We start from the raw sequence: 25,787 nt of genomic DNA, 5'->3' as shown, positions 1-25,787 counted from the left end.
TATTTACAGCCTGGTGTAGCATTCTCAATGCAGCCGTAGAGAATTATTTTTACTTTTGCACGTTTTCGAAGAAGGGCACCATTTCGAACACTCATAAAATTTCAAGACGGCCGGAAAAACTGCAGAAATAATAAAACACAATCCTCATATGCAAATATTTTTCAAAATGAGCTACACAAACATCTTTTGGGAGTTGCTGACTGCTTTCCAATTACCGGTACACGAAAGAATCATTTCAGTTTGTGTTTGCCGTATTTGTATTTTTATTGTGTTTATTTTATGCCTGTATTTTTAAATTCTCTCGTAAATTACAAATGGCCTTCCCAGTCTGTTGCCTGACTAGTTAGTGGCCCGATGCCCATCGTTGTTTTTAAAATACAAACAACATCGAATTCCCTTTCACAAATTGTGCGAGAAACTAATCCACCCTATGACAGCTAAGGTCATAGTTCACTGTCTGCACTTTAACAAAGCCCACTTAGCCTGCCAATGGAGGCTAATTGTCACTCGATGCTATTATAAATTCGATGGATCAAAGTTGGCACAGTAGGGATGGGTGTGCATCAAAATCAAGCAAGGGACTCAAATTCATTAAAAAAGATGGATCTGCATGACACTGCCTGTTTTTTGTTCCCCCCACACACTAAATCCAAAGTAACAACAACGAGCTAACTGTTAGACATGTACACAAAGCATTTCAACTTCTTAACTAATAAGCAGAGAGATAATGGCAAAATGCATGAAGTGGAAGCGGAGCAACGTCTGCTTGAAGAGCAAGTTGAAAGAACTGTTTCAAGCCAAAGTCGGTCTATTTGATTTGGAGCCAGTTTTCATCTAATCCACAGTGCTTGAATTTGTTGTCTGATGTTGCGTGAGCGGAACTTGAACACCTTGATATGAAAATGCGCTACGGGTTCAAAAAAGAGCACGCTTGTACAACCAGCCTGTCTTTTGCAGATGATCACTCTTGGAAACATATTTTGTATCAAATGCTTATCTCTGTCACATGCTCGCATATGTGCACACCCACACGCGGGGCGAGATCTCACATTGAGGTGAGTGATGCATTCGCTTCGCTGCGGAGTCAACCGACGCGATCTCGGATGACTTTTTCAGTAAAAAGCAAAGGGTGAGCCGTTTTGAACAGACGATGAGGTGAGAAATGAACGTGTCTTTTGCCAGGAGAGTGGAGCATGGATGCAGATAAGAAGGAAAAGCCTAAGAGGAAAGTGTGTGCAGGTTAAGACGGGTGAATAAAAAAAATAGCGAAAGGAGAGCAGAGTGGGATCCGAGGCATCTGACAGCTTTAGTGAAGGGGCATATATAACTCACAAAGTGTCAATAAATAAAAGCTCTTAGCAAAGGGGATAGAAAATGCAACATAAAAGACAGTGTTGAGATATGTTGGCAGGGAACGATGAAGGAGAGCGGAGACAAGAGGCGTTTTGTCGGGGTTAATCACGAAGCGTGTCAAGGGAAGAGGGGAGGCTTGTTGGATTGACAGGCTGGCAGAATTAAAATCCCCATCAGGCCCAGCACATGGCAACACGTCAGGCACACAAGAGACGGGAGACACCCGGCGAATGTTAAGCTCTCTTGGTTGTCCTCGAAATGGCCAAGTGCAAGTCAGCTCACAACAGTTACTCCAGTATGTTAAGGACGAGGGCAAGAGCAGCGACAATTTCTGTCGGTTTTATGGTAGGTGAAATGTTGTTTTTTTTCCTTTTTTAAATGGCACAGATTGTCCTGAATATAAACTAAGCACCAATCCAGCTCATTCTCCTGATACATCATTGCAGTATACAAGCAGGTCAAACATGAATGTAGGTTTCCCTCTCTGACCCTCCACAGAACAAAACAAGTCAGCAGCTTGCGTTCAAGACTGACAAGCCACTGCGCAAGAATCACACCTAATTAGCATATTTCCATTTGGCTCTTGTGCTGACCGTCAACGCCAGTTCTGCGGATTGAATACTACATGCCGAATTGGCTGCAGGCAGAGATGATTCACTGGCTGCTCCATCAAGCCGTGATTTCGTCCATTTAGTGAAACATATCTTTTTACTGATCTCATTAAAGCACTCGCAGGAATCCTAGCAAGTTAATTGAAATATTTAGTTTACATTTTCTGATTTATCCTATTTACATTTATACGGTCCCAACATATATTTGATTGACCATGTGGTGTTGGGTGATCTGATGTCTACCACCTCCGAAATACATTGGAACCAAAAGTTAATCACGCCTCAAAAGTGGTACAAAGGAGATAAAACAGCATTTTGTGGAAAAATATGCCCCAACTGTCACACAAAAACTTGAGGTGGAACAGCTACCATGCAGGACCTCATTAAATATTAGGAGACTTCAGCTCATTGAGATGTAAAGGAGTAATTTCACTTGTGTTTTGCTTATTCTTTGGGATGGTTTGGGTTCGGGTGAAATATATATGACTTGAATGAAACTTCTGTTCACATTTCTTGCAGGAACCAACTACGAGTAGCTACACGTTTAGGTTTCACAAAAGACTTTCAATTATTTTTGCTTGTGTCTGGAACATGCAAACCTTTTGAAAAATAATGTCAGCAGGGGTTATGGAATATGTCAACCAGCTTTGCAATAGAAGCTTCAGTACACAACCAAATCAATTGTCTGGGCTTTTAACAAAGCATGAGAGCGGTGCAAGCTTTTTCTTAATCCAGGGACAGAAAATATGATGTAAATTAAAGATTTTCCTGGGCTTATCATCAGTTGCAAGTGAAAAGAATTCCTCAACCCATTCACATTGACTCACATTCACACATCTATTTAAGTGTAGGATGCTTAGTGCTAAATGATTTCAGAGAAACATGTTTACAACCCGAGGCTGTAAAAAAAAAAAAAAGATTTCCCACCCACTTTACCCGGAGAAGAGTAACAGCTCACTTTCTTTCTTTTTTTTTGAGCGTGTCCAGTGCTTGAAAGCTTGCTGGCTAAGGAAATGTGTTTTAGAGAAGGTTTGATAAGACTAACACAAATGTATAACTTTCGATATAGAAGTCTGCTTGTTGTTGCCCTACTGAAGGAAGGAAGTAAGAGAGCGTGAGCGAGAAAATGTCAAGTCTGTGTAACCGTCTCCATTGACATTCTCCAGAGACAAATTGAAGGATTTTACACTTCGTAACTGCCCGTCCTGCTCCATTTAATGCTAAAGGAGATCTCTACAGAACTCCTGCTGTTGCGGGCCGGATGCAAACCAGTGGGGGGCGCACTTACTTTATGACAGTGTGCGTGTCATGTCAAATGCTATAAATTTTGAGGGCTTTGTGAATCAGTGAACGCATGCGTGTGTGTAGGATGGTGAAGTTGAGACCAAGCAACACAGACATAGAAATGCAATGGCATGAATAGCTTGCATCAAGCGGTGAAAAAACAGACAGCGCGGATACAAATTTACACTTACAATAATCTCTAGTAGGGAAGTTCATCAGCGGAATTCCAATGGATGGGGCTGTGGGCGTGATTGGCGGTCCGATGGGCAACCTGGTTGTGCTACTGGCCACGGGTGGAAATTCACCATTTGCTGAAATGAAACGCAACATTTCATCGTGAAAATATTGCATTTCTAACTCCATGTGCAGCAGCGGTACCTAATTGTTATCATGTGGAATATACAAAGCACAAATAAGTCGACTACTTGCTAACCCTTTAATATCGCTGCACGTGTGGAACATCCAGCAAGTATTTCATTTGGCCATAAAAAAGATAGGGAATGCATACATCCAATTTCCGCTCCCACTGTCTCTGCCAACAACCAATGGGTAAGCACAGTCAGTCTGGCTCTTTTGTAGCAATCCATCAAGCCTCCAGCACCAACCACATTTCCAGGACTGAGATCATATGCTCGCTGGTACCTTGATCTCATCCTGCTTAAACTCTATCCCGGGGTGAAGTCTTCTTGGCAAAAGGGCGCCTGATTGGCTATTACTGCACAAGATAGAGGAACTTCTATCCCCAAAGATGTTAAAGTATGGGTGACTAATTTTAGCTGCCGTGGTTGGAAGCTGGCCTGGAAAATTGTCACCTGTCCTCATTCTGTATGTCTCAGTGTGGAGAAAAGATGAGCTTTCATGGTTGCTTAGCTGGAAGGCAGAATAAACGAGTCAATCTTGCGCTGACGTCAATGCATTACATTTAGTGGCTCGCACTCAACGAGGTGACTCAGTACTTGCTGGCTAACTTTCATCAGCTCGTGCGACATATGCAATGCATACATAATGTAAGAATGCATAACGACAGGTATGTGCAAAGCTTGGATTATGCTTGGCGCGTCCGCAAGGTTAACACGGTTCCACCAGGCAAAACTACATCAGTTCAGCAACCACATCCCTCCCAAAGTGCATGATGAATTTATAAATTAGTGTCCTCCAAAAACATGGATATATTCAATGCTTAATAGTGCTTCCAACACGTAAGGTGGCTTAATTGAAGGGACGCGTCCAGGACAAACTTTACAGCTCTATACTTGCACTGTTCACAGAGGTGAGTGAGTTTGGGGATTTCAAGGACATGCAGGAATGAATATTAAAATCATTCAGTAAATTCAGATTACATAAGCACGAAATTATTTTTTGCACTTAATGTTGGTTTGCTGTAAATATATGAAGATACTCTTCTCAACATTGGCTAAATAACAGAAATTCAAAGGTTTTGTCCCTCTTAAAAATGGCACCTTTGTAATATATCTGGTTTGAAAATGTGTAGTTTTATGCAGTCTCTCAGTAGCGCTCAACCCATTCCCAGTTGCCCATCCCTGCCGTAGATGCTCTTCACTGCCTCTTATAGTCTGGGAGAATATCGACTAAACAGCTGGGAGACACTTTGCAACGTAAAAGGCTGCAAAGTCATGCGGGCTTGATTCCCTATGGATTATTTCTGCGTAGAAGGTACATGCGTTCAGCGCAAAACAAAGTACCCCAAGTCCCATAACACCAACAGTGCATACTCACTTGCATTGGGCACTTTGTTGAGGAGAAGAGGGAGACCAAGGAGACGACTAAGACCATAATAAACCCGTAATAAGGTAAGCTGATTTGAATAGTAAATTAGCCAGCTAATGATGTTTAAATAAACCTCTGCCGTTATTATCTCTGCCACGGGGGCGTTATGCACTCCCGCTTTTTTTGGGGGGGGGGTTGCGGATTAGGGTCGGGGGCCGACAATTTTTATGAATAAGGCCAGAGGTTCGAAGCTGCAATGGTACCGAAATCGTGGCCAGAGGGCGGGGGACTGAATGGCAAAAAAGGGTCAAGTGCCCAGCTCTGGTGATTTTGTTCGAGCAAAAGTGCATTTCACATTGGTGACTAAATTAAGAAGATCATTATTTAAGTAGAGTATACAAATGTATTTTTTATAATTTTGTTTAATGACTGTGGTCCAAAAAAAGACTATTATCCAAGTGATCATCTGAGACCTGTTCCCCATAGGTGACCGTGGCAGAGGCATAAAGCCTGAGACAACTTAGCCCAACCGAACAAAATATGTTTGATCGGTTGGATGAGTGGAAGCACTTTACACACCATCTCACTGTCCCGCTGGAAGTAAGAGGCTTATATGTGTTGTTTGAACACAAGTTCAGCATGTTTTCTGCGTGTGAGAACTGAGAGCAAAATTGCTCAAAAGACATTATTATTCCGGGAATGTGTGGAAAAACCGTGATAGGCGGTGCTGGGGCATGCATCATTGGGATGTTGCTGCAGCAACTAGCAAGCACAGTGACAGAGTAAAATGAACCAGAGGCCAGAGGAGCAGCCGACTGAACTGTCACTATTCATTAGTAGAGTGCCGGAAGCTACCTGAAGCCCTCCAGAAGCCATGAATGTAAGAGTCAAACATTAATGGGGAATAACTGTGTGTCATGTTGCAACTCTAGGAAATAGCCTTACTGTAGCTATGTCATCCAAATACTGTGTCAGGTTTTTCTCACATATTTCGAAAAAGATGTAAATCTGATTACTGCAGTAGCGTGCACTGTAGCTTAACTTTGATTATTGGTGCACACCTCCTAACCGAGAGGTGGGCAAACTTTTTGATTGGCGGGCCACAATGGGTTCTAAAATTTGACAAAGGGGCCGGACCAGGAGCAGACGGATGGAGTGTTTTAGTAACCTCATCTCATCGGAGAAAAAAAATACATTTAATTTTAAATGAAAGTGAACAAAAGCATTACAACAATATATATATATATATATATATATATATATATATATATATATATATATATAGGTCTTTGAAAAACCCACAGTTTATTCATTTAATTTTTTTCAAAGTCGGCGGGCCGGATTAAAACATTTATTGGGCCGCATGTGGCCCCCGGGCCGTAGTTTTCCCACACCTGTACCTGTTATTAATCAATGTGAGGTTAGCCCAGGGCCCTCAATCTTTCGAAATCTTAATTTTTAAGCAATCTGAGACATTTTGGGTGAAAAGTGAAAAAGCCCTTTTTAGTTATTTCACCACTGTAAGCTTGTAATTTAAATGCGTGATTATGTCTTTTATTAAGGTGGTATCTCACTGAGTGGCAAAGGCTTGCGAGTGCTTGCGTACAACCCAAATGTTTTTTTTTTTTTCATCGGGGTTTGTTCAAGGTTGCAATATTTTAATGGTCGCAAACCGTTTTGAACAACTTCAAAAATTGATAGCGACCAGACTGCAACCACTACAAGTGTTTGTGAATGTCTGGCAAATATCTTTTGCAACCTTGAACGCACTCTGACAGAAGAAACAAAAAGAAACAAAAAAAAAACATCCAACACATGTGCAAACGCTCACAAAACCTTTCCGCTCACTGAAATACGGGCTTTACAGTTGTCCGTACATTATCTTTCTCATTGTTGGACCTTGAAACGATTCTCTCACATTATGCATTTAGAATGCTGACAAATAACAAGGAAATCACCCGCTAAAACTGAGAGCGGCTGCTTCATCATTGTGAACATGCTTAAGGGACTGTCATTAAGCATCTGCACTGGTGCATGGTGCGCCTCTTCTCTGAACGCCCAAAGGTGCAATGGGATAATTGCTGAAACAAATAGCGTTTAAGCATCGGAATCATGGATTTTAAAACATCAATTACATTGGTGATAGTAAATACAAGGAAATAAAAGTATGGTCAATCCGTCTCATAATGTTCACATTAAGTTTTGTCGCAGTACTAGTCAGTCAAAAAGAATGTGTGTACATCTCCAGCATCTCCCATCAACTAGTTGGACTGATGGGCAATAAAATATGACTGAATCAAATGGAGATGGATGACCTGGATACCTGCACTGGATTAAGCGCTTGCCATCTGGAAAGTGAGCAAAGCATAGATAGATTTTATTGCAGTACTGCCAAAGCAGAGCTGCCAATCCAGGGGCCATAAACCACAAATTGCAGAGCAAATACATATATCCTAGAAAATGTCATCTCTTTAAATAAAGGGCCTCTGACTCAACAAACCAGTGTCGACAAAGGGTGATCGTGTATATCCTCCGCTCTAGACCAAAAAACACACCTTGTCCAAGGCTCAGCTCATACTTACTTACTTACTACTACGGTGGACGACTGATAATTTCATTTATGATTTACAGTCTATGATTATTTATCTACTAGGATAAAATATCAGTTCCGGTAGTTGGATTAAAAAAAATAAATGTTGATCTGAGGTAGCAATCTCCCACCATAGAGTCGAACTATTTAATATAGCCCGAACTATATAGTTAAATATCGTCATTACGAGTTAATATTACCGACTACAGTATTGTAGAAAGATTTGCAGCTTCCTTTCAAAGTGTCATGATTAAATAGTTAATCCCTATTTAAAAAAAAGACACTTAAAAGTAACTTAAACCTCACTTACTTAACTGAGTTACTCTATAAAGACAGTAAAATTGTAAAGAAAATTATTACCTTTACATGCAAGTAGCATGTAATATGTAATATATTACATTTTGAAAGTAACTTGCCCAACACTGTATCCATCCATCTATTATCCGAGCCAAGTTTCATGTATAAATATGTTAACCATGGCCTGAAAATATTAGAACGAAATTTGCAATATTTTGGCCATGACTTGAGGCAGAGCCTTTTCGCACAACATTTTACATACATTAACAGAAACATTATAAGCCCCTTTCAATATGACTGTAAAATTAGTTGACACTCGTCAGCATATAAAGTAACTCTTTTTGTCGGTATATCGGCAACTGCTTGGAAAAAAGTAGCACAGACATCATCCACGGGCCGTTCCGCTGTGATCAAATTTGGATTTCATTATGTAACGCTCAGCATTGTGTTTTGATGACTGTTAAGTCATGTGAAGTTGAACTCCATCAAGCCGAATGATGTTGGCACTAAAACACTGATTAGTCATTCATTTGATTGGAAAATTGAAGTGTGTACCAGCAAGCAGGTGTCACCAAGTTTGCATAAGACATACAAATTATCTGCATGTGCACATCCCTCGTTAATTAATTAATTAATGCCCTGTGCATAATGTGAAAATTGATGGAGATACAAGAGATGTCACAAATATTTTCTGTAGATTTCACCGTATTTTGTTGTACTTATTTGTAGAAAATCCACTGGGTGTCTTATCCATATTCTGTGCAGAGGCGCTGTGACATTACTATTCATGTCACATACCAAATGGGTGTCTTCAGGAAGTCAGTGATGGAGGAGTATTGCACTTTTAACCTTTTGCTGTCCAGCCAGACAGGGATGTAATTCTACTCCTGTTTTCACACTACCTAAAAATACCTTTTGTTTTAATCACAAATAATGTATATATGGAGATGTGAAAGATTGGAATTCTTGAACATCTGAAGCTTCACAAGATATATCAGCATTAAAGCATTTCCTGTGTTTTGGAAAAATGTCCATGAATTTCAGGTCACTGCAAAGTAATGCTGCCAAACAACCAGTAGTTAAATAAGGAGAAAACAAGTAATGCTGGTTGAGACATCAAAGCATGTTAGACCAAAGCCCTGTGTATTGAGAAATTACAACGTTATAGTTTGTCGGTCAGCAGAGCGGCCAACAGTTCAGGCTGATCCGTTTTGTATTTCGCAAATATCTGCACTTGACCTCATTACAGCCGGAACATGTGGTAGTCCAGATATTTAAAAATAAAAATATTCACGTTTCTCAAAAAGCTTGAAAACAAGCAATAATACTGATGATAATTGCGATCTATGTTTGACAACACGCTTTTGCCTGTGGCCCCGTGTGCATTGTTGGGATGTCACTACAAAGTAAATATTAAAATTTCTGATTGATTTATTTCTTTAGGCATCGTTTGTTCAATACAATGCCTTCATTTTAGTGAGCTTAGTACACAAACAGTCATTAATTAGACTATTAATAATATTGTAAAACCCCGTGAATAAGACATTTTTTTTCCAAATGAAATTATTCAAAATGTCTCACCGTATCATACAGATTGATTATATATGATATATTTGGCCAGTAAAATTTTAAGTGCCGACATAATTTTTACATACAGCCCTACTATGTAAGTGACAATGTTTAGCGCACTCAAGGGTCCCTTTAAGCATCGAGACTGTTCAGTAGGTTACCTATCTTGCGGAATTGTAAAAAAAGAACTTTGTTGACCAGATTGTTCATCATTCACCAGTTAATATGTTGCAAAATATTTTTTTTCCACTTAATAATATTAAACCCGTATAAACAAAAACACTGTAGTATTTTAAACTTTTTTTTACATGACATTACAGTTTCCATGCACAATATTTTGCATGAAATTAATTTAAAAAAATAAATCAATCTTGATAATTAAAATCTGATCTAAAAAATAAAATAGTACTCACATGCAAGGAAGCAGTTCATACTGAAAGAGATGTTGTCAAGTGAAATAACAGACCCAGGCCCAGGGCCATCTTCTGTTCCAAAAAGAAGCCAGAACCTGTGGAACGACAGCAGGCATTAAAGGGGGAAGTCAACCCCCAAAAATGAATTGCAATAAAATGTTCTATTCGCATTCACTTGTCTAAACACATCATTCTGATTAATATTGCGTTTGTGGTATGCAAGTTAAGAAGAAAAATCCACCCGTTTTTATCCATCACGACTCACCTGCTTTCGGAGTCATGATTGGTTGTTATCTGATCAACTGCGATGTCATTTTCAGTGGACAGAAATGACAAAATGGCCGACCACAGACGTGGCTAAAAACGGGTGGATGTGACTGACTTGACTCATATTCCGCAAATTCAATATTAATCAGAATGCCATGTTTCGACGAGTGGGCCTGCATAGAATATATTCTTGTACAGAAAATTTTGGGGTTGACGTCTGCTTTTAAACAATGTTTCAACTTGTAAAAGGTTTGACAGCTCCAACTTGAACAGAGGCAAAGAAGAATGTGTGAATATTTTAAACAAAAGTCACCATGACACACTTTGCAAATCGAGAAGAGTTTTTATGGCCAACTACAAGTCATTTATTTGAATTAGGTGTTTGTTTGTTTTTTTAATGCAGAAACCATATTCGACAATTAACACTTTGAATTGTTTTTATCATTCAATACCTTAAACTACAATTAAACAGGACAGACATATTTAAATAATGGATGAGATTACCGGAGCTTCTGCGTGTCGTATGGATAAATATAGTTGTAATCCCTGTGTAATGTTTAATTTTTTTTTTTCTTTAAAGTGTTCAGATTAAATGTATCATCAATTCCGGGTATGGCATTCTAATCCTCGTCAATCAATAGTCTCTGAAATATCAATGACCTTCTTGATAATGTTGGTCGTGTTCTGACTGGTCAGCACTTTGGGATGTACTTAATCTCTACTAAAGGTCACCCCGCAAAAACTAGAAGGTTCACCTAGTGGTTACGAACATGACATTCTAATTTAGAACACAAGCACCACTGACTACATAACCCGGGAATAAAAAATTAATCACTCTCAGTGGAGCAGGATTATCTGAGCTTGAATGGCAAAGGAACCGCCAGTCAGGCAGAGAAAGATAAAATGCTGTATGCGGGTTTATTTCTTTTCCTTTCTTCTGTCTGTTTAGCTTTAATTGATCTCCTCTTTGAGGGGAAATCAGGGACATAGCTAATTGTAAGGCAGGAAGATGGAGCCTTGGGTATTGATTTCAACAATTTATCACAGACAAGGAAAATAAAAGGGAACAGAAGATTTTGTATGGATGCCACATTCGTTGTTTGGATATATGCACTGTGGTCTCGATGGGATTAGTTAATTTCATATAGTTGAGAGAAAACAGAATTAAAAAAAAAAGTATTAAATATACTTTTTATGTGAGAGAGACAAATCTTATTGGTCCAGAGATCTAATGCCATGTGGGAACCCAAGTATTTATACTAGTGTGACAGACACTTACAATGGGACTCGATGACTGCTTAAATCTAAAGCCAATCTGATGCCTTAAGAAAAGTTCAGACACTCTGTCTTGCTATAATCACAAAGTGACACTGGTGAGTGTCGTACCAGTCAGCCAGTCCATAAAGTGGAACTGTGATGAATTTCCAGCCTCCCTCGGATGTCGGTTCACTGGCTGAGTGCCACAGTTGGCGCTGGTCCTTGGGGCCCGTGCTGTTCTCTGCTATCCACAAAGACAGCGCCCCCTTCTGTAAACCGCCAGAACACATCCAGAACCGCACCTGTGGCAAATATGCAATACAGTCAAGCAACTCTGGATGCAAGGCAACTACAATTAGCTTTGTGATCGTTGCAGTGCCAAAAGATGCAGCAAATAATCTAAGTTTAATTTCATTTTATGATTTATTTTTGATTGACATGCTGTAAGATTCAGGAAGAGTTCTTAAATGACATTTCATATTGGTCTTTCACTCTCAACATACATTCTTCCCTTTCCTCGAAACAAGACCCCAAGAACCTTACAACACCTGAGGCGGGAGATCATTTTGAATCTTGAGGGTGCAATGCTGAGAACTGCAGTCTAGGATTTAAAGGTGATTCTCGTGTGGATTCTTTATTGGTGGCTGCAAACTATCCCAGCAAATTCTGAAGGTCACAACTTGATGAGGCCATCAGGACCACGATCGACATCAGTGGTTTTCAAACTGGGGGATGTGCCCCTAAGGGGGTCCCGGTGTTATGACAGAGGGGGTGCAGGACTTCCGTGAACACTTTTCATGATGAAGTTAAGCTATGTGCAGACAGTTCCCGGTGGTGCTTTTCTATATATAGTCAATATATAATGTATAATAAATTTGCACGGTTGCATGACCGGTGGTCCGTTTGAAGCATTCGAAGAGAAAATTTTGCTCCTTCACCTATTATGCCCGTGTAGAATGAAGTGAACCTTTCGCCCCAGCCAACACAGCCACCGTCGGTCACCAGATTGTCTGGCGATGTGTGAACTTTGTTTTTCCCGTTGGACGAGGAGTGCCACTCCCGCAGTATAGTCACCCCTGCGTACAAATACGCTCAAGGCAAGTGGCCTTTTTCAAGACATAAAATATTAGCTGACATTTTTCTATGTTTTTGATCATTTTTGGTGACTTGGAAATCTTGCAAGTGTGAATTTTGCGTTTTCATCTCCAAATGGAGAACAAAAAAAGTTTGGGAACCACTGCGCTACATCCCGGCACTAAGTTATTGCCGGTGATACAAACCAAACTCTTTCAGAAATTAAACATGGACATAATAGCCGATAATAGCAGGCCAGACATTCTGAAACTACCTCCAGAGAACACGGCGAGGGATTCTGCCCATGTCCAGTAAATAAAGCCCATGTGGGCTGGCTGGGCAAACATCCATGCACTCTCAAATCCTAGGGAGGGTAAAAGTCATTTCCGATACAACAAGAAGCCTCTAAAAGGATCAGAAAAGGGGAACAGAGAGAGGAGGTACAACAAACAGAATAACTAAAAAGAAAAACAAGTGATGAAAACGCGAGGGAAGGAGCTGATTGGCCGGCACAAAAGGGCATAATAGATGAGACCTATATTGTCCATCATTTTCGACGTGTCTGAGCATTCACACAAACTCCTTGAGCATTCCTTGGACCACAGTGCGTAACACCAAGCACGCACGCGGTGGCCAAACCAATATCACACTTGTCCAAAACTTAACATCATAACTAAACATAAATAAATAAATAGAGCACCACCATTAAAAATTGTGGGCGGCACGGTGGACAACTGGTTAGCACGTCGGCCTCACAGTACAAAAGTGCAGGGCTCGATTCCAGCGCCCCTGTGTGGAGTTTGCGTGTTCTGCCCATGCCTGTGTGGGTTTTCTTCGGGTACTCCGGTTTCCTGCCACATTCCAAAGACATGCATGGTAGGTTAATGGGACACTAAGTGTGACTGTGTGAGTGAATGATTGTTTGTGCATTTCCATTTGTGTCTCCTTGTCGTTCCAAACAAGGTAACACAACACATGAGATCATGTGAAACTAATGACTGAGAGGGTGGGGTGGATGCACACCTGTTTTATATATTCGCTCACTGACTGCCCAACAGCCATAAATGTGTCCCTAATATATTACTACGAAGGCCAACCGTTGAGAATTAAATGTTGAATATGAAGAATCAACACCAGTGGACTTTTTTCTACAGCGGTGAGGAGCATTTTCACATCCTGATGTGACTTGTCTGTGAAGCACTCGGCAGAAACAATACAGTTAGAATATAATAATTGGCCACACGCTGGAGGTTTTTGGGTATTTGATGAGCCATGCATGTAGTGTGTTGCTTGTCTATCTGGTCAACTCTCAATTTTCACCGTCTCCTAAGGATTCAGTTTCAAGCATGGTATTCAGTTTAATTTCTATTGGATTTATTAAAAAGTGAATGCAAAAACACGTTGCTTCAACATAGCTTGTAGATGAGCCACGCACACATCACTCGCCATAACATAGCTCTACGATCCAAGTTATTTTCACAACCAACGTGTGCCATATCGTCAATATCTCACGGCTCATGAAAACTCCCCGATTTGGAAAAGATGCACGTTTCCAGGCTGTGCATGGAGGGAGAGTCACAAGCATAGATAGAAGGCAACACGTAAGGCATTGACTTACAACGTTGTAAGGGGGAATGGGAAAATATGCCCCCAAATGAGCAGCACGAGATTGACAAAGCTAAAGTCAAGAATTTAGGGAAAAATAACGAGATTAGCGTTCTATGAGAGTCAAAGCCAACAAATATCTAGATATGATAAACAAAAACATAGTCCATAAACAGCGATACATGGCCAATCAGCGGTCTAAATGAAACTGTGAAAAAAAATGCATCCTAAATCAGTTCATCACGACCCTTTTCAGCGTGTCTAAATTAGCATTTGGACTCCAGTGCTACGGTTGAAAATGTAAGTTGAAGCACAGTTCACTAATTGTAGGACCCGCTTAGCTCTTGCTTCTTTAAACAGGGGTGTGATTACCACTTACATCTGTTAATTAGGAGCGTATTAAGGAAAGCAGATACAATTTACAATGAGACGGTCGCAAATAATTGTAAAAAAAAAAAAAAAAAAAACCTTAACAGCAATTTGACTTTGGCCACTACACCGAACAATGCGACGGAAGTGGACTACTATGAATAAAATAAGTCACACCCGCACACCAAAGTGACTGAGCGCTACACATCAAAGGCAGGCTTGACAAAAAAAAATTAAATATAAAATCATGCAGTTGGGAAAATGGTAAATGCCACATTACTCTTGAAACATGACTCCTGCGCAATGTATTTATATAAAGCAGCCAAATAAGAGGTGGACATGAAGATCAAACAACAAGCAGCCCTGTAATGATTCAGAGATGAACACAATTCAACCAGGAGGCTCATCGGGCTTGTTTTGCATCAACACCACTCCTGCATGCTTCTCCACAAATTAATCTAATTTTGTTGTTTCCTGAAGGGATATGGTCAAACTAATCTGGCTTGAAAACACACAGGGCGTAACACAAATTAAACTGCAGGAAGTAAACAGCTTTAAAGCTTGCCAACAAGCATGGGCTGCTAGCTAGCGTGTCCCTCAACAGCATTTTATTAAAGCCAAGCACATAATTCTTGTTTCACCATTTCACTGGAATAGATGCTGGTTTAATTCTGATAAGCGTGACACACAGAGGCAGCATAATCACAAAATTGAATACGACGTCTTTATGTCAAGCACTTACTTATCCATTACAGCTTGAGGTGCTTATCATCTTTTGTGAAAACAGATGGTGACTTGAAAATACACCATTGTGGACATTGGACATCGGGCATGACATGAAAGTGAGCTGTACTAATACCCAAAATGAATATCGTCGATATAGTATAGTTGTCCAGGAGCACGCAGGCCAGAATGAACGGCGCCAAGTCGCTGTTTAGAAAAGGGATTTAGTGTCTTAATCTGGAATCATGCTTAATCTTTGGCGAGGTGCCAAGAGACTGTGGGAAATCTGTGATGGTGCAGCACCGCCTAGACAGCTGTCCCCCCAAAAAAACGGTCTCTGAACCACTATAGAAGTAGGGCAATGTTCTCTGCTTATACATGGGTTTCTTTCTGATTATAATACGCCTTTTTGACTAAATTGGAATTCTGTTTAGGCTTAACTCTTGGCTGCCTTTTGTCGTCTTGCCTTTACGAGTTCGTCCATGACTCTAGTCCCCGTCTTCTCACACCTGACCCATGCGATGCAAAACAACACCGATAGCGGTGCTTGTCGCGCAACCCTAATTGAGACTTGAGGGATCGAAACTCTTCATCTGCATGCTCCGGAGGCAACGTGGCCTACCAAGAGAGTTTCCTTTAATGTGATGTTTAGGTAAGCAAAAGCTGCTTTTGATTGACAAGGTCAAGCCTTGCTTTTTACTCCTCCCTCTCCTTTCTCTCTTTGGACACAATGCTAGAAACACATCACTGCAAGTTTCAAAGACATCAATCTTTTGATGTCTGGGATCCCTTTCAAAAGCAATCTTGACAATATCTCTTAGAGGTTCCTGATTGCTGACCCCTCCATCTGCACCATGCTTCCTTCATGCAGGTTCTGTTACCTTAAAATCAAAGGAACGTAATCACCTCATTGGGACAGCATCTTCTTACTCCTGAATAACAAATAATTCAAACATACTTTTAACAAAGCATATTACTGTTGAAGTATTTCACATATTATTTGTTTGAGTAAACACAGATGGATGCATTTAATTTATTGCAGTAGTTGCATTCAAAAATCAAAACGCAAACATAATGTCGATTCACTACACACAATGAAATGTCTTAAGGTTTTTGTTATACCTATAAAATTTTGATGATTACGCCTGCATTATTGCAGAGTATCTACATATTTTTGCTTTTACATTAACAAGACTATTACTACCGACAAACTCAAATACGCTGTCCTTGTTTTTAAAAAATTACATTGTATTAATTCATGTCTCATAATTTAAAAATGCTCCTTTATTTCTCATCAAAAAAGTATTTTCCATTTCTTAATATAAGCAGAGGGAGGCTGGCAACAGAAGAAGTGATTCACTTATTGACCATATATCACCTTTGTGATGATATTCAAATCTATTGATTAGGACCTGTGCATAAAGCAATTGCATTTAAAAGAAGAAAGAAGAATTTATCCATTCTTTTTTTTTTTAGCATTCATTTTCCTCATTTGGTTCACGGCTGAGCTGGAAACTATCCACAGTGACTTTGGGCAGGACGAACGGCGTGGACACAACGGAATTGACACTCACATTCTCACCTATAAATAATTTAGAGTGGAGAACATGCATGTGGGAGGACTACCAGGTGAAAGCAAAGAACAACCCTAGACAGGTAAAGTCAGTTTTATTTTGTTTTCCTTGCATGCATAAACATAGGCCAACCAATCAATTTTAGATCCATGATCTGTACCGCTTCTCCTCACAAAGGTCGCCGCGGGTGCTGGAGTCTATCCCAGCTATCTTAAGGCAGTAGGCGGAGGACACCCTGAACTGGTTGTCAGCCAATAGCAGGGCACACGTAGACAAACAACCATCCACTGTCACACTCACTCCTAGAGGCAATTTGGAGAGTCCCATCAACCTGCCATGCATGTTTTTGGAATGTAGGGAGGAAACCAGAGTACCCGGAGGAAACCCACGCAGGCATGGGGAGAACATGCAAACTCCACACAGGATGGCCGGAGCCGGAATCGAACACACGACCTCTGCACTGTGAGGCTATCGTGCTCATCAGTCGTCCACCATGCCGCCCAATAATTTTTTGTTCCAAAGCAGTATATGGCAAGTCTTGCATTTGCTACCGCCGTGTCCAAGTCAAATCTTTACAGCCACACTTTAAGTCCACACTCACATTAAGCTACTGCTGTCCCAAGACGTCATTCTTGACTGAGCATTCACAATGAAAAACATTTAATTATGTTCTTACCGTGCATGGGGAGTTTCGTAAAGGAGGAGGAAAGAGAGGACTCCTCAGTAATGCCGAGCGATGTTGGCCTTTGAACTGGTTCCCATCCACACTGAGTGATGCACCTTTAAAAACAAAAAACAAAAAAAAAAAAGACATAAATTAAGATGCAAACTTTCAACGGTGAAACATGTTCAAGTTTGTCAAAAACAACAAAATGCTTTTTTATCCCATATCCCACATCATTATTTGACATTCCATTGGACATGCCACTTATGGTAAATAACTGTTCCAAATTCTGCAGTATAATGCTCCTCTTTCATAAAGTATCTAAGACCAGTTTGAAAGGAGTATATCGGTGGAAGATTTATCAGGCATGACTGTTCATGCGTGCAAATGCAGAGCACAAGCGTCTCATATAATTCATGTAATGCCAGTTCCTTGCCAGTTAAGAACGCTAACTGTCACCTTGTACAATATAGATGACTACCACAACTACAAACGTGGATGGTCATGCATGAGAACACACACCATGACTTGTACTTACTGATGCTATCGCTCGTCTTCATTTATTCATGATAAATGCCGCCACGCAAAATATAAATGAACAGAACTGCTAGAAATAATCCAGCCCAAAATCCAGAAAATGCATTTGCAGTTTACATGTCACGATTCATGGAATCATTACTCTGGCCAGTTATTAATCGCAGCAGCCACTGAGCAGAATAGAAATAAACACATTAATGGCCAAGTGTGTACAACCTAAGACATTAAATCGGACAAATTATGTTATCGACCACCAGTGAACAGTAGGGAAACCAAATTATTAGCTGTTGGATGCCTACTTTACTAAAGCTGCTTTGGGCATCTTATTATAGGGCTTTTTACTGCTTGACCTGTTCGGCATGCTAAAAATAATTGACTGTATATTCACAGTGTGAAATGTGAAGACAAACATTGCCAATGGACAATGGTTTTACCATTGTCTTCCTGGAAAACTTCTTTCCAGTCACTCCTTGTGGAAAGATTTGTGCAGCATAATTTGTCTCATTCCACTTTAGTCCTTTTCCACTGTATGACATAGCTGCATTCACTATTGATGCGTTTCCTCCAGCAAAAGCAGGTATTACTCTGTGGCAACATTGCTTGTACATACTTGGTCAGCCAGGGCTCAAATCATTGCGGTTTCCTCTACGTTTGAGCAGATTCGGAATTGCCCCAATCATTATAACATTTGAAGATATACTGCAAATGACCAAAATGTCAGTGGGACTACAGAATGACTGCACACTTTGAATTTTGCTTCAGTGGGCCGTGGTCCAGATGCACGCACATTCACCTCTTGAATAAAATGTGTTGAGATACTTACCATTGCCTACAGCCACATGCATGTGCTGTTCAACTGAAGTGTTCAATGCAGAATGTTATTTTCAATTATTATTATACACATTATTAAAGTGGAAATCTCAATGGGTTAAGCTGCACATTGCGCTAGACTTGCGCTGGACAGGAAAATAGGCTTTAAAGTATATACTGAAAAAAAATAAGATCATCATAACACATCATGACTTCAATAAATGATGTTTGGGTCACCTGGGGATGGGCAGCTGTGTCTTGTAGCCTTGGCTGAAGACTGGAGTCTTCTCCAGGGGACACCCATCATTGACTGCCAACTGCACTCGTCTTCTTCAAAAGAGCAGTAGCTGCCATTGAGGAAGTGGCCTAGAGAGACACAGGATAGAGAATATATAAATGCAGAAGAGCAACGATAATAATAATAGCTGGTCTGTACTGTATATAATGAGTAGTTAGCACCAGTAAGGGGAGAGGAAAAGTGATACTGTCACAGAGGGGATGGGGACATGGGGGGCGGCACGGTTCAGTGGTAGAGTGGTCGTCTCCCAACCCGAAGGTTGTGAGTTTGATCCTCAACCCTTGTGACCATATCAAAGTGTACTTGAGCAAGACACCAAACCCTAATTTGCTCCCAGTGGACTTGGCAGAGCCCTGCGGGGCAGCAGCTTCAAATCGGTGTGTGACTGTGTGAGTGAATGTGAGGCTTTGTAAAACGCTTTGGGCACCAGATGGTGTAGATAAAGCGCGATATAAGTGCAGTCCATTTGCCATTTAACATCGACGCGAGCCACAGTGAAGATGTGATTGTGCAGGTAGAGGGTGCAGTATAATGGTCCAGATGACTCATTGTGTTGGGGAAATTTAGGGTAGACGTGTGAAGCGGAAGCTGGAACAGCTCGAGAAAAAGAAGTCGAAAATTGAAAAGGCCCACGTCAAGGAGATAGGAAAAGAGTGACGAGGGCGAATGGAGGGGAAATTAGGGTGCTCAGGTAGAGCTACTGTGTGTTTTGGGGGTGGCTATCAAGTGAATGGTGTGTGCGCCTCGGAAGCTTTTTTGGCAGCTTACTGCTGGGATATTTTAGTGGCTTGAGCAGCCCATCAAACGCATCCCTTTGGAACCGCAAGAGGAGGTGAATGTGTGGTCTGTCTCGCCTCATTTCCACAATGCCATCATGGAAAAGTGCAAACTCTTTTATTTCTAACAAGATTGGTTCCCCTCCCTTGTTTGTCTATGTAATTGACTGCATAAATCAAATACAACTTAGATAGGGCAAATATTATAAGAGCAATTGTCAAAGGCATTTATTTGATTGATTTTTTTTTTTTTCATTTTTCCACTTACACAAATCTTTTCTTCAGATAACCGACTGGGGAATTGAATGCATGACGAGCTCAAGCAGCTGACTCAGACTGCGACTAAGGTGCTCTAATGTGAAGTTTGTGTTCTATTTTGCTTTTCCAAAACCAAGTATGATTCCAGACTTTTGTTTCCAGCTTCGGTTGCTGTTCTTGTGATTTTCTCATTCCTTCCGTTGACCCCCCCCTCAGAACCTTGAAGTTCTTCTAATACTGTGTGTAAGTACCCATCACCTATAAAAATATGTCATGTGATAAAAGTGAACTTTAAGATATAGCATTGTCAAGAAAATGGCACGGAAACTGACCTATGCAACCACCGTAGTGCTGGCAATAAGAAACAGAATGTAAAAAAGAAAATTACCTTAACCGAAAAGCCTCTTAAGCTCAAATTCTTAAAAATAACATAGCTCTCACTGTGACTGAGTAAAGCAGGACACCCCAACCATTTCACATTGTCAAATTAAAACTCACTATCATCACCTATTTGTCTTTACAGATGTTTATTATCCATTTTAACACACATAGATTAAGATTCGGTTAGTGTAAATGTTTTCAAGCCGAGTTAATTCACAGCTAGAACATTCTTTGAGGTGTGTGGCCTCACACTTATGTACGCTAGTTCTCTGAAGACATTTAATTCTTTAAAAACTTACGTTGCGAGCAGGTTCTTGAGATATGAAGGACGTTTTTCCCCTCCTTACTTCTGTGCAGTCAGAACATCAATTTCCTTCCCCTTTAGTTCACATCAATACTAGCGGAGGGTTACTGCCAGAGTCAAAATGTGATTGCATATTAGTTTGTTACACCGCGACTATCTAAAATTACCACATCCGTCACTTCTTTTCATCTTTCAGTTCTGTGCCCTCACATTCAAACATCACAGTACAAAACCACCTTCAGCTCAGAATAAAACTATTTGTTACTAATACTATATCTGTCCTACACATCATTCCAAAATACGTAAAGAAATATTAGGCCTATCATACTGTAATTAATTTAGGGGGATATAAGACCCAGTATAAACACAACAAAGACATGTCTGCCATCTAGTGGTAATTGATGAATTACAACTTAAAACTAATCTCTCTGCATATTCGCAGTTCGGCACTGTGGATTCGTATATCTGCAGATGTTTTATTTTTTTTCAAAATTTGAGATTCTTCACATTTTTTTGGGGCGGGGGGTGTTTGTACTACCAGAGATTTTAAATGTATTTGACCTCTGAATATTTCTGTTTTTCTTTATGCATTTCAAATACATATTTTATTAATAAATGGAGAAAAGACAAGCGAAAATGTATTTAATTTGAAAGAAAAATACTCTATCAGGATATATATCGTCATCGGGATATAGGATTTTGTCGCACAATGCTGTGGTTGACCTATATAAAGACTTCCTTATTACCTAAATCTCATCTTCATTCGGTGTTCTTACCACATCAGTACAGGCAAGGCTATTGTTCAGCTGTGTGCAAGCATTACGTCAGCTAACAATTTCTTCTGATTTAGTTTTCTATTTTTTATTAAAGAATAACTGAAACCTTACGGGGAAATTATGAGAGCAAAAATATTTAGTTAAGATAATGGATTAGAGTAAAGTTAGCATAAATATAAATAAAGCACATTTACTTAAGTAGTAGAACCGTTTGTATGTCATTACATCCGTGTAGATTTTCAGTCATTCATTAGATGGTCATCCTCAAAGAGAAATCAACACATCTGGACTGTTGTTTGTTGAACTCAATCGTGATGATGATGAAGATGATGATGATGATGATGATGATTATTGGTGGGGGCAATATTCTGGCTACTGTGTTTGTGCATTTGTGTGCAATTTTTTTTATGAGACAAAACACTATGCCTTAACTTGCACTTATAAATATATTTTTCTATATTAGCATGAACAGAACAACAGCTGAAAGAAAAAGGATGGTTCAAAGCAACGGCCTCATAGCCTAATAAGTCATATCTGGGATATGGAAGAATCTTGCAGATTACCACTTAAATCACATGTTTGCATTCCCTTTGATGGAAGCAGTATTCCTCTGTAGTTGGATTGAATATGCTGAAAAACAGTAGGGTGTCGGCAGAATTTCGATTGACGAGGATCAACCAGAGGAAGCCGTGGCTAAAAGAAGGGAGAAGGCATGTATGCGTAATGATGCAGAGGCTGCATCGAGTACAGACTAAATTGCACCTCTATGCCAAAAGTCTTTGTGATTGACAAACTATGATCCTTGCTCGTGACTCCCTCGCTACCTTTTCCAGTTAATTAGCCACAGTGTTGCTTATGAGAGATTTAAATAGATCAAATCAATTCACCAACAGATCAGAGAGAATAGGGTTTGGGGTAGGGGGACACAGTGCGATTTATATTGTGAGGTGTTGTGTTTAGTGATTGACATGAAAACAAAATACGGTACAAACTCTCTTGTATAGTGGTCAACGCTGCGTCAGACTGATAAGATGACATAAGACGGATCACTTGTGCTTGTCCTTCGTCATGTAGGGTAAAGGTTACTACTATGTTGGGAAGAGATGGTTGGGGTGGAAATGAGAAAACAGAGAGTCCAAGCAAAAGTCAACAGGATTGCATGTGCCTCTGTAAGAAGGCAAGGAGAAGGTGAGGGGAGATTTTGTGAATCCATTTTCCAGGTCAATTACAGCAAAAAGTGTGCAAGGCACATTGGTTTGTCATTCAAAGTGAATAATTACTGTCTCACACACATGCACACACACACACTCATCCACACTAGTCACTACATTAGGTACACCTGTAACTAATAAGCTCAAATACAAAAACTGTGTCTACAACTATAGTAATGCTTGCTATTCGAATTGGCGTAATGAGAGGTGCTTCTCATATTTTGCTATACTGATTGAGGAGCAAAATATTAGAACCATCAAACAATTGAATAAAGTTATTTGTTGGTTGTCGTCTTTATCAGTTAATGTTCAATGAAGGCGTAACTCATCTGTGACATTTAACAGCTGAGTCAAGCTCTCTGCTGCCCGTTCGCCCCCTTCAGGGTGCTGCTCCAGGCAGTAAGGAGCATGTCGCTGTTCATGATCCCCGGGCCCCGTTTACTGACCTCAATGGCCTCCCTGATCAAATGCCGTCAAAAATCCAAGCAACTGGCTACAGAGCTCAACAACAAAGTGCAACAGGATGAATTCTTATCACAAAAACACCAACATGGGGCCACCATAGAAATAGTGCAGGTCAGACTAAAAGCAGACAGGACACTCAGGAGAGGCACAAACCTCACAGTACAGGACATCACTCAACTACTTCATTTCATTGCCACATCCACATGCTTTCCATTCAGAAACACCACAAGCAGACAAAAAGAAGAATTCGTCATGGAAGACCCACTGTCAGCCATCATGTGCAGTTTTTTTTCATGAAAGATATGGAACAGAAAGCACTCACAACTACCCCGGAAGAATACACACCATCACTATGGAAATGTTACGTAAACGGCATTGTGGAAAACGTCAAATCAGGACAGACACAACAACTCTCTGACCACTTGAACACCACAGACACCACGAGCACCATTAAGTTCCCACATAAAGAGAAAACAGGAAACATAACCTTTTTGAACTTCAACATACAACACACCAACAACAGAGACATGAAAATAAAAGTACACTAGAAATACACACACACCAACCAATACCTCCTCTGGACATTGAACACCCCATCATCCACAAACTGTCAGTTGTCAGAATATTACACGAACGTGTAATAAGAATAACGGACCCAGAAGATTGAATGCAGGAGGAAAAACACATACAACACACACTGAAAAAAAATGACAGTATCCACAGTGGGTAATAACTAAAACAGCTGGACAGGTCAACACAGCACGGGGGGAAAGAAATGATAAACAAATAAACAGAAACACCGAGGTGTTGCCGTACAAAAGAGGAGTCACAGAACGCATCCAAAGAGCAATGAAAAAAAAAAACAACATAAACACACCCGACAAAGCCCACACAACACTGTCAAATACTAGTTCATTCCAAGGACAAGATACATTCGATCATGCAATAAAACATATATCGGGGGAGACAGGAGAAAGCTTTATTGCAAGAATGGAGGAACATAAAAATGAATGTGAAAGGGAGCGAGGAACCAAACAAAAAATAGCAATCAAAGAAGAGGAACACCACAAGGCAGCCATCACTGAGCACTGCAAAAGGGAAAATCACATCATGGACTGGGAAAAGGCCAGAGTCATCCGCACTGAAGACGACAAACACCAGTGGCTGATCAGGGAGGCTATTGAGATTAGAAAAAAGGGCCCGAGGACCTTCAACAGGGACGAGGGAGCATACATGATTTCTAGCGCCTGGAGTAGCATCTTGAACGGCAGACGCCAATCTGACAGGTGAGTCATGCCTTCTTGAACATCAGCTGACAAAGATGAGCCACACGCCAACATGCGCCCAAGCATGTTGGGTAAATAAGCTAAAAAACATGTCTGAGATAAAAGAACCAACGAGTTTAATTATAAAAGATCTGAGTCAATGTCATTCAGTGCACACCGAACGACAGTGGATCATCATGCGAGTCATCAGCAAATGTTTAGAAAGTTGAAGTCTCCACATCTCAACCAGGTTTTGCTTTTCCTTGTTGTATTTTTTTTTTTTTTTTTTCTGTGTGTGATGGCAAAGTCAAAGTGTGCGATGTTAACTATAGACCCAGAACGGGACTTTGTCACGACATTGGAAAGCACTTGGATTCTCAGTACATTCTAAGCAAAATGGACAAGGAAATTTTCCGGCGAACGGCACATTCACAATGTTCTGAAGAAATATATTTTTAATATTAATCAACCAGTCATGTTGAGTACAGACCATGTTGCCGGTAAGATTTTGTCACATAAAAATGAAAAAATTTAATTTCATCTTGCATAAGTTGGTTCTTGTATGGCAGCAGGGTGGAGCAGTAGTCAGGTCAACTATCTCAGTTACTGTCGACAAATGTAGACAAAAACGCAGACAGACCAAACAGCCCATATTAGGGCGTGCGGTACCTCATACTCCCGAAGACCCCCCCACAAGCGCCCCTGGGGGTCATCTATCCACGAAGCACATTAAGCTTCAAGGACCCTGCTGAGGGTGTAGAGCTGGTCCTCAGTTTCACGGCCAGGTAAAAAAAAAATGTCACACTCCTCCTCCTGAACATAAGGTTGGACTTCCCGACAGACCCATGTCTCCAGCGCACCTGATTATACCTTACCAGGGAGGCTGAGGAGGGCAAGATGAGTCCCTTGTTGATCATTTGCCAGTCATTTGATTTCTTGGAATTTTATTTATTTGCTTACCTGACAATTCAGCTTATTGATTCTGCTTATGTCTCAATTTGGTCTATGAGATATAACAATATATTGAAGTGCAATATATATAAAACTGCCTTACATTCAAAATAACCCTCTATTGTTTATAGTGTTATTTTATATTTCCCTCGCCACTGGAGAGGAATCCTGTTTCTTATTTTCCTCCACTTAGTAATATGTTTACACCAACCGGAGGTAGGGGGGGGCACTGCTGCCTGATTGTTGCAGATGGTATACAGCGATACACTGGTCAATCAAAAGCCACGCCAGCAAGTAACAGGCTGCCCGACACACCAAGATCAGGGGCATTTTATTTTACATACCCCCAGTTCACCCGACAATTTGGTGGATGAAAG

General features: G+C 40.4%; 1 protein-coding gene across 3 annotated transcripts in view; it reads right to left on the bottom strand.

The window, feature by feature from the left end:
* Nucleotides 1-25,787, bottom strand: part of alk (ALK receptor tyrosine kinase) — a 306,393-nt gene that overhangs the window by 42,677 nt on the left and 237,929 nt on the right. For all 3 annotated transcript variants that reach the window (XM_088294165.1, XM_088294324.1, XM_088294243.1), the window contains 5 exons: nt 18,963-19,091; nt 17,391-17,494; nt 11,499-11,671; nt 9,846-9,940; nt 3,440-3,559 (listed from right to left, as the gene is read on the bottom strand). In XM_088294165.1, the coding sequence (XP_088150291.1) occupies nt 3,440-3,559; nt 9,846-9,940; nt 11,499-11,671; nt 17,391-17,494; nt 18,963-19,091 (621 nt within the window). The remainder of the gene's footprint in view (nt 1-3,439; nt 3,560-9,845; nt 9,941-11,498; nt 11,672-17,390; nt 17,495-18,962; nt 19,092-25,787) is intronic.

Source organism: Idiotropiscis lumnitzeri, chromosome 1, assembly GCF_059441095.1.
Source record: "Idiotropiscis lumnitzeri isolate Australia: NSW breed Sydney's pygmy pipehorse chromosome 1, RoL_Ilum_1.0, whole genome shotgun sequence".
NCBI classification, from domain to species: domain Eukaryota; kingdom Metazoa; phylum Chordata; class Actinopteri; order Syngnathiformes; family Syngnathidae; genus Idiotropiscis; species Idiotropiscis lumnitzeri.
This window is presented reverse-complemented; position numbering and strand designations above follow the sequence as displayed.